Here is a 9,774-nt window from a genome sequence, read left to right as displayed (position 1 = left end):
CTTGATGATTGGAGGTGAAAGAGAAGGACCCTGCAGTCTTGTGACAAGTTTTCTACTAGAATGAAATATCTTTGCAGGGAATGTGAAGGTATTATTGGTTTTGGTGACATTTAGGGACATAGAACCTTGCAATAACCCCTTGGACTAATTGGGAGATTGAAACAGACACCAGATAACCATAAGAAGCTTTTAGTTTTGGAAAATTTGCATTATGTGAAATATAATGGTTTCCATGTTTTTTGTCCTAATAAACTGCAGGCTCTTTCATGGACTCTGTATCTCACTTTTTGTTATGTTCTTCCTGCATCTAGAACTTTACACATAGTGGCTGCTTGACACGTTTTCCATTAAGTTTCTCAGCATGATCAGGTTATTTGTGATGTAGTTCGTATACTAAATGCTAGGCTGGCATCTCCTCCTGGAGGAAAGTGGAAGCTAGATTGCAGTTTCTTTTGGGGTGACATCTAATATAGATAATTTTACTATTTCTAAAGCTCTTTCTTCCTACTACTTACTTCATTTAAAGGCAACCAGGGAGATAAAATAATATTATCGAGAGCTCAGGTTTTTACAAAGTTCCCTGTGCTGGACTCACTAATCTGTTTTCATGCCTTAGGTTTGAGAAGAGTGGGGAGACTGTGGGCATTTTCTTCAGGTTGAGCCTGGTGGGTTAATGGACTGAGGAAGGCTTTATAAATGATAAGGGCATTATTAAACTTCAGAAAACCTTACCAATACACATTCCAGTATGGATGTCTCTGCTTGCTACTGTCCTCTGCACTTTTGGGAGTGAGTGTGGGTGGGGGAGGGGAGAGCAATGTGTTGATGGACCTTCAACAAAGGAAAAGAAAATTCAAAGGAGCTAAGTTGGATGGGGGGGGGTCCTGCCTGGAGGAAGATCTGGCCTAGAGAAAGAAAGCTAAGGCATCTAGCCATGTAGCCCATTTTAATGGTGGAGAGGGGTATACAGGGACACACTAGGAGTCTGAGCTCTGACCTCACCAGACACCTGTCAACTTGTCAGTCAGTACTTCCAGGACTACCCACAAGCGCCCCCCACCCCTAAGCTTGAATCACTCCCAGAACGGCACTAGTAAGATAACACGGCTCTGGGAGGAGGGGTGAAGGGTAACCTAAAATTAGCCCCTTGGACCTAGTCAGCCCAGGGGCTGACATCTAGCCTTCAGGCAGTGTTAATAGTCAAAACTGAGAGTCTCTTGTGCCTTGGGGCAATAGAGACTCCCCCAGGAGGGACCACCAGGGCACAGTGCTTCACAGAGAAGTTGGATGTTGGCAACCCTAAGCAGCACAGCCTCAGACAGAAACCTGGTGAGTACATGGAATAGTGGACCTGCAGGCCCATAGGTTGTTCCCACTGGGTCTGGTTTCTGGGAGCACTGAGAGGTCTGTAGGAAAACTTGCTTGCTGAGGGAAAGAAGGATACAGTGATGACTTCTTACTGTGTCTGTCCCAAGGGAATGTGTCTTCCTATGCTTTGGGGACCAAATGGACCTACTTCTTGATATAAATTGCCATTATATAATTCAGGGAGTATTGAGATTTGTTGTAAGCCTTTGTGTGGTATTTGTGAGTCTGTATGCAGAGATGAAGCAGGGTAGTCTCAGGGAAGAAGGGCAGACAAAGCTCTTCAGGATGTAGGGAGGAAGATGAGTCTTGAAAACAGTTTACTAATGTTTGGGAGACTCTTCTAGGGCTCACAAAAACAAGCAGTTCCCTTACAAACAACCTGGATTCATAGACACTCAAGAGGACCTTAGATAGAATTCAAAGAACCCAAAAATATAGATGGACAGACAGTTACCTTTTATCCCCCTAATCTCTAATTAGAAATTTGTCATTTCATTCAAAAGTGAATGTAAGCAGCAAATGGCAGTAGTATTACTAGTTAATGTAACTTGGTCAGCAGAAGGAATGACAGATGTTTTACATCATATTACAGTCATGGCAGATTTCTGGAACTGTCATTTATGCTTATCATCAACATAGAAATTTGTCAATAAGTAACATTTTTTACTATATCATGCAGTTTTGAAATATATTTGAAAGCTTTATTTCAATATAATTTGTTTTTTTAACCCTGTGTCTTTTATTTTATGTATTAAACATACATACACTAAGGTTTAACACACCTGCACTTTGTGGATCAAGAAAATGACCCTTGTACAGAATGGTCACATACTAACTATTCATTAATAAATCACAAGGCTAGGTTAGACAAGTAGAGTAGTTAGATTTTATTATCCTATCTAATAAGGCACAATCTACTAAAGTGCCCAAGCCAGCTGGAGGCCATTGCCTGATTTCCCTCTGGAGGCTCATTAGATGGACCCTGCTATGGGCTCATGGTATGACCTTGGCAAGAGCCTTAGCATTTTCATTCACACCTCCTGATTTCTTCAACTTCCTGGACACAACTACTCCCAAAATATATCAAGAAGGGAATCCTTGCTGGCTGTCAGAAGCAATGATTTGTAAATAAGCCTTTCATGAATGAAATCCCTGGAATTCATCATGGCCCTCAAAGCTGAAGATTCTGGGAGCTGCACTTAGGATCTGCTTGATCCTGACCAAGTGGTAGCACAGTGAATAGAGTGTCAACCTGGGACACTGAGGGCCCAGGTTTGAAACCCCAAGGTCACTGGTTTGAGTGCAAGGTTATCCGCTTTAGTGTGAGCTCACCAGCTTGAGTATGGGGTCACCAGCTTGAATACAGGGTCTCTGGCATGAGTGTGGGATCATAGATATGACCCCATGGTCACTGGCTTGAGCCTAAAGGTTGCAGGCTTGAAGCCAAAAGTCACCCGCTTGAAGCCCAAGGTCACTGGCTTGAGCAAGGGGTCACTGGCTTGGATGGAGCCCCCTGGTCAAAGTATGTATGGGAAAGCAGTCAATGAACAACTAAAGTACCACAACTATAAGTTGTTACTTCTCATCTCTCTTCCTTCCTGTCTATCTCGGAAAAACAACAACAACAACAAAAACCCTGCTTGAGACAAGGTCATGTTTTCACTTTCAGGCTGCAATAGAAAAACAGAATGGGAAATAGGAAAACTTGGATTTTATTTCTGGCTCTGTTATTGCTTTGTTGTAAGGCAACTGGAAAATTCCTTACCCTCTCAGGCTTCAGTTTTCTCCATCTACAAAATAGGGATAATATGGTATTACCTCTTCTTATGGTGAAATAGGTTTGAAAATCACAGGATTATAGGTATGTTCTGGGTTCCTGCAAATGAACCAATCAACAATATTAGCCACATTACCTTGGGGGAAAATCCCTGCTTTCCTTTGAGCCTTAGTTTTTTCAACCTCTAAATTGAGGAAAGTAAATGAAACGATTTAGTAGGTGCATTTCAGTTCTGAGGTTATAGAACTTCACAAATAGTCATAGAACACCTAAGTGATCATGATCACAGTAAAAATAGTTACTGAGTACTATAATCAGGTGTTATTCTAAACAGTTAATATGTATTAAGTAATTTAATCCTAACAATAATCTTCTGAAGCAGTTATAATCTTCCCTATACAGATGAAGAAATATGCACAGAGAAATCAAGTGATCTGCCCTAGGTCATACAACTACTAAGTGATCTAAGTGATGGGTCTGGAATTGAAGCAGAATGCCAGACCATGTTTTATCACTACCTTATACGGCCTTTCAATCTACAGTGGGAGCAAAGCAAACCCATGTAGGAGTTACAGTACAGTGTGATAACTGCTATAGTATTATAAAAGCTAAATAACTAATAACTGCTAAAAGTGTTATTAGTTCTGAAGGAACTAATTGATTAGAAGAAAATTCATGTGACAGAAGAAAGCATGGAGAGCTATTATTTCTGTTCTCTTATTGCTGAATCTTGAGGTATAAGTAGAGGCTTACTACAAAGCAAAGCGGAGATGTTGGCTAAGATTTGCTCATGAGGGACCTCTCAGTCAGGCTAAGGCATCTGAGCTGTATTCTGAAAGAAAGAGAAGCCATTAGGTATTTGAAACAGGAGATTGGCACAAATAAGATTTGTTTTTAAATAATCATTTTAGTCACAATGTGGAGAAAATGGGAAATGGGAAACTAACTGGGAGACTACTATAAAAATTGAGGCATCACTAGAATCTATGTACACCCAATAAATTAAAGTAAAATAAAATAAATTGAGGCAAAAGATGATAGGGGGCTAGATAAAGCACTGACAATGGGGATAGGCCTGATGGTGGTGGCTTATACAGATTTCTATGAAGTAAAATCCACCAGGCTTGATGACCAATTGGTTGTTACTGGGATGAAGAGATAAAAGGACTGCGTCTTGGGTTTTTGGTTTGGTTGACTAAGTGGATGGGTAAGAAGTGAGACATGGTTTAAGTTTTTGTGATAATGATGGTGCTAGTGGTGGTGTGACACTTCTAACTTAGAAGTACCTGAAGAAACTCAGTGAATATATACATTTTGCTAAAGAGAGTTGAAGGCTTGGAGTGATAGGTTTAAAATAATCAGAATAAATGTGAGAGTTACAGTTATGGGAAAGGAGAGAAGATAATCAAGGAAAGAAGTAGAAAAATATAACTATTTGGGGGGGAAACAGGGAAGAAAAATTAGAAAGCGTGCTCACCAGGAAGCCAAGGGAAGACTGTATAGTCAGTGGGGACAGATGTCCCAGAAAAGACTGAGGAAGAAAGATCTCAGAAGTAGCCACTAAATTTAACCACAAGGATGACTTTTTTAAAGAACTGTCTTAGTGTGTGATTGAGGGTAGGTGTTGTCAGACTGAAGATAGTAGAGAAGGGAATAGGAGGTGGGAAAGTAGACAGAAGACAACTCTTTGGATATGTTTGATGAAGAAAGAGATGAAAGGAAAGATATCTAGAGTTGGGACAAAGGACCATAAAAGTGTTTTGCTTTGTTTCTTAAGATGGTTGAGTGGGAGGAGCCAGTGAGGAGATTGAAGATGCAAAGAGAGGAAGCTTACCTTCAAAGATCTAATATATAGTAGCTTTCTTCTTCTGAATGGGCTTATGAGTCTGGGACTACCATTTTTGTTCTGTAGTTAAGAAACTGAGTCCCAAAGAAGGAAAAAGTCCTGCCCAATGTTACTCAGCTAGGGACTGGGCCAGTGGTGGGATTCAAATAATTTAACAACTGGTTCTCTGTCCTAATGATCGTTTTAAGTATAAAAAAAGATATACCCAAATGTAGTTTATTATTTCATGCATTTAATACTTAGATAAGATAATCAAAGAGGTACAAGAACTAGATTATGTTCTAAGAGTTTTAAAATATTAATGAAAAAATATTCAATAATACCTTACAAAAATACAGTAAAACTGTTATTTAAGATATGTCTATATTGCTTCTTGATTGGCATCCTCACTTGCAATTTTTTTCACCTATGGATGAAATGAACATTACTACGGGCCCTTAGATTATGCTGTTGTGCAGATGAACATTAAAAAAGAGAAAGAAATGTCAATTTGTGATTTCCACATTAGGCGGCTGCCCAGTGCCCACCATAGAGAGAACCCTGATTACAAGTGCCATTTTAACAATTGGTTCACCGAACTCAAGAAAAAATTAGGTACAGCTAATGCTCGACTTACGACCACAATTAGTTCTGACAGACTGGTCGTAACATGATTTGGTCGTAAGTTGAGTAGGCTATATGTACAGTACTGTGAAATGATGTTATAAAAATCTTTAAGTCATATTTTATCATAATTTTCTTTCATTATTGTTATATATCATAATTTTCTTTGTTCTTTTTATGCCATTTGCATAATCTCTACACCATTTTGTTTCTTATTTTTACATTCGTCAGGTTTAAGTAAAACACTGCATTACCAGTACAACTGGTTTAATATTTGCAAAACATACAAAATTACAAAATACAGGTACATACAGAAATACAAAATACAGGTGTAAAAAATACCATAGGAAACATTTTCCCAATTACAAAACATATCAAAATATATAAACATATACGAAACATTTTATTGGCCAGCACTGTCTTATGTCCAGCTGGGCAACGCTTGCACTACCAGATGCGGAGCAGTCATGGCTAGCAATTGTGGTCATAAAGTCGAATGGTCGTAAGTTGCATAGGTCGTAAGTCGATCAATACCTGTATCAGTTCTGCCGAACCAGTGTGAACTGGCTGAATCCCACCACAGGATTGGGGGTGCTAAGTCACCAATTTAGGTCTACCTGATTACTAAAATTATTTTCTTATAATTGTACCCTAAAATAAGTAAATAATAAGACTGCACATGAAGTTGATGCTTGTGAGTAAGGAGGAATATAAACTTGAGGGAGATGCCACCGACCCACCTCACAATTTTTTTTTGAGGTTTGTACTTGAGGTTACAAGCTAACAAAGAATGGCAGAGGTAGACAGTAAATAAAAGGAGGTGTGTGGCCCTGAGTCCACAGCTGCGGGTCATGGGAAAGTAGGGAGACTTGAACTCTGAAAAACCTACCTACCAGCTTACCCTAATGACATTACAAAATGAGGTAGGTAACTTTGAGTTTTGAGCAGTAGAAACGGGACTGTTAAGGTCAAAGAGTCAGGTTGAGTCAGTGATTATATCATGTGTGATTTCACAGGGTCTGGGGAAACTGGAGATAAGTGAGTTTAAGGTTGAGGCAAAGCTCTAGGCTGGTTGGAGCAGAGAAGATGGGAGAAGGCTTGACCCAGAGGGTTGTAGAAACCATGGGTTTCAAGGAGGTGCTGGCAATCAAAGGTACTCCTAGATTGAAGTGGTTCTGGGGCAGAATATAATTGTCACCAGAGAAGTGAGCTTTCCCTGGAAAACTTAACTATTTCCTGCCATGTTTTTTACTTCATTTTCTTTAACTGTGTTCTCTGTAATGACACCTCTTGATTTATTCAGTAAATGTCACTCTCCATCCATTTCCTGAGCAACTTTACTACCTGAAGCATGGGGCATAAATCTGGGGGGATGTCACACATGAGGGGCTGTGAAGAAGTCGAAGTTTTTCTAAAAAGCTAAGAGGTAGAGTTGATGTCGGAATACTCAGGGATGAGAACTTGATGTCACAAAGCACTATTCTGTTGGCCTAGTAACAGCCAGACCAGGGTCACTTCATTAGTTCACACATTCTGAACTGATTCATCTGAAGATGAATCTACCAAATTCTCAGTTATGATAGAGATTCGACTTGGAGTTTAGGAATACAAGATTAACACAGCGGTTTACACAGCAATGAGGCACATATAAATGGAAATGTGGCATAAAGGTAAATAACTAAAGACTACTTTTTTTTTTGAGTGACAGAGACAGAGAGAGGGACAAATAGAGACAGACAGACGAAGGGAGAGAGATGAGAAGCGTCAAGTCTTTGTTGTGGCTCCTTAGTTGTTCACTGATTGCTCTCTCCACTGTGCCTTGACCTAGGGGGCTACAGCAGAGTAAGTGGCCCCTTGCTCAAGCCAGCTACCTTGGGCTCAAGCTGGTGAGCCTTGCTCAAACCAGATGAGCCTGCGCTCAAGCCGGTGACCTCAGCATTTCAAACCTGGGTCCTCCATGTCCCAGTCCAGTGCTCTACCCTCTGTGTCACTCCCTGGTCAGGCTAAAGTTTACTTCTGAGCCTTTGGAATCTGAGCAGGGAGAGTAGAAGATTTAGGAGGGCTTCCCAGAAGTAAAAGATTGAAGGACATGAAGAACAGCATATGCAAAGGCACCAAGCTATGAAAAGGCCTGATCTGTTTTGGCATCTATCTCTGGGGCATGGAAATAAGGTGAAATAGGAGTGAAGCAGGGGACCCATGAGTGAAAAGCCTGATGGTGAAGGATAGGGGGCAAGGGCTGGCATCCAGTTTTTTGATTAGGGTCCTCAGTTTATCCTGTTTTTGTCACCCACAGATCTGGCATATTCTCCTCGTAATAAGAATAGTTATGTTCTAACGGGCCAACATGAATTTCATGGACATTAGCAAGCTTTTCTCCCTCCTGCAGCCTGACAAGGGGGAGGAGGACACCGGCACTGGGGAGAAGCAGGCTCTCCGTGACGCGGTGCAGAGAAACGACTCTCACACCTTGGACCAGCTTTTGCGCCAAGAGTGTTACAAACGTTTCATCAACAGTTGGAGTGGCTGGGGTGTTTCTGGGACCCCGTTACACTTGGCTGCTTCTTGTGGCCACCTTAGTTGTTTGCAGGTCCTCTTGGCACATGGCGCTGATGTTGATAGCTTGGACGTCAAGGCACAGACACCACTTTTTACTGCCGTCAGCCGTGGCCATCTGGATTGCGTGCATGAGCTTTTGGAAGCTGGAGCCTGCCCTAGTGGAAGCATCTACAACAACTGCTCTCCTGTACTCACAGCTGCCCGTGAAGGTGCTGTTACCATCCTGCAAGAACTTTTAGGTCACGGAGCAGATCCAAACGTTAAGGTTAAACTACCAGTTTGGGCATCAAACATAACTTCATTTTCTGGCCCCCTCCTTTTGGCTGCAGTCTATAGACACCTTGACTGCTTCCGCTTACTTTTGCTTTATGGGGCAGACCCGGACTACAACTGCACTAACCAGTACCTATTGGCTCGAGTCCCACAGCCCCGCACCATCCTGGAAATCTGTCTCCACCATAATTGTGATCCAGAGTACATCCAACTGTTAATTGACTTTGGTGCTAACATCTACCTTCCATCGGTCCCCCATAACCTGGACAAGAAAGATGATAAAGGCACTATATTACTGCTACAGGCTCGAGGTGAGTGTCAAGCAGGCCAACCCTATAGGGTTTTTGTTGTGGAGGTCCCAGGGCCCAAAATAATTCCCTAAGCCAATCCTTCTGGAATGAATGGCAAGAAACACCATCTTCCTCTCTCTACCTTAGCTCCAGTAGAGAAGAGGTTACATATTCCTTATTAGGGACAAGATCACTAAGATGAAGGAGGAGGGGATAGCAGTAGCCCAATATCTTGTTCTGGCTCTGTCAATGACATTTTTATAGTCTTGAGCATGGCCTCTCTAAGCCTCAGTGTGTTCCTATTGGTACCATACATTGAAAGGAAGGTGAAGGGCATTTCTTAGAAGGAAGAGGGCATTTAGGGTTGCAGCAGCAAAGGCAGGGTGATTGATGTTTTGGGTGGGGGAATTATCCTGAAAATTGCCTTCCCATGACTTGTTTCTCCTTGCTGTAGCCACTCCACGAAAACTACTATCGCTGACCCGTTTAGTTATCCGCAGAACTTTGCGCCAGGCCAACAAGCCACAAGCTATTGACCAGCTGGATATTCCCTCTGTGTTGATTAACTACCTTAAACATCAATTGTAATATTGCAGTCTACCCAGAAACCCACGACACCCCCAATACCTCCTGGAGATGCAGGTAGCTGGAAGGCACTATACCTCTTACCACTGCTTTGAGCAGCTTTCTTGTATTGTCTTCCACAATAAAATCATTGACAAAATAAATCCTGGTGGCTGTTGTGTCTGGTGTGTGTGTGTGGGGGTTCTTCATGGGTAGGATAGTGGTCTGGTTGCCCATGAGGAAGGATGGCAATGGTTAATGGTCTAGCATTTGAGAGGTATAGGTGTTCTGGCCACCTTTCTACCAAAATCCTCAAGATAATTTGGAGTGGTGTTGTTCTAAAAGCAAAGTCCTGAAGAAAGAATTCAAGTAGGTGAAAGAATAGCTTGAGCTTGCTCAACCCTGTACCTCTCTCCATTTCTCTTGCTGCTGCAAGGCACCTTTTCAGGGACTGCCACCCAGTCTCCTATTATTTTGAGTCAAGTGACCAAAGA

The 9,774-nt window shown here is 41.7% G+C and overlaps 1 protein-coding gene across 1 annotated transcript; it reads left to right on the top strand.

The window, feature by feature from the left end:
* The first annotated feature begins 1,187 nt into the window (after positions 1–1,187).
* On the top strand, positions 1,188–9,438 carry ASB12 (ankyrin repeat and SOCS box containing 12). Its single transcript, XM_066249390.1, has 3 exons — positions 1,188–1,329; positions 7,891–8,737; positions 9,171–9,438. The coding sequence occupies exons 2-3, from the start codon at positions 7,942–7,944 to the stop codon at positions 9,302–9,304; spliced, it is 930 nt and encodes a 309-aa protein (XP_066105487.1). The 5' UTR covers positions 1,188–1,329; positions 7,891–7,941; the 3' UTR covers positions 9,305–9,438.
* The last annotated feature ends 336 nt before the right edge of the window (positions 9,439–9,774 follow it).

This window comes from Saccopteryx bilineata, chromosome X (assembly GCF_036850765.1).
Source record: "Saccopteryx bilineata isolate mSacBil1 chromosome X, mSacBil1_pri_phased_curated, whole genome shotgun sequence".
NCBI classification, from domain to species: Eukaryota; Metazoa; Chordata; class Mammalia; order Chiroptera; family Emballonuridae; genus Saccopteryx; species Saccopteryx bilineata.
Note: the sequence above shows the minus strand (reverse complement) of the source record. Positions and strands in the feature narration are given on the sequence as shown.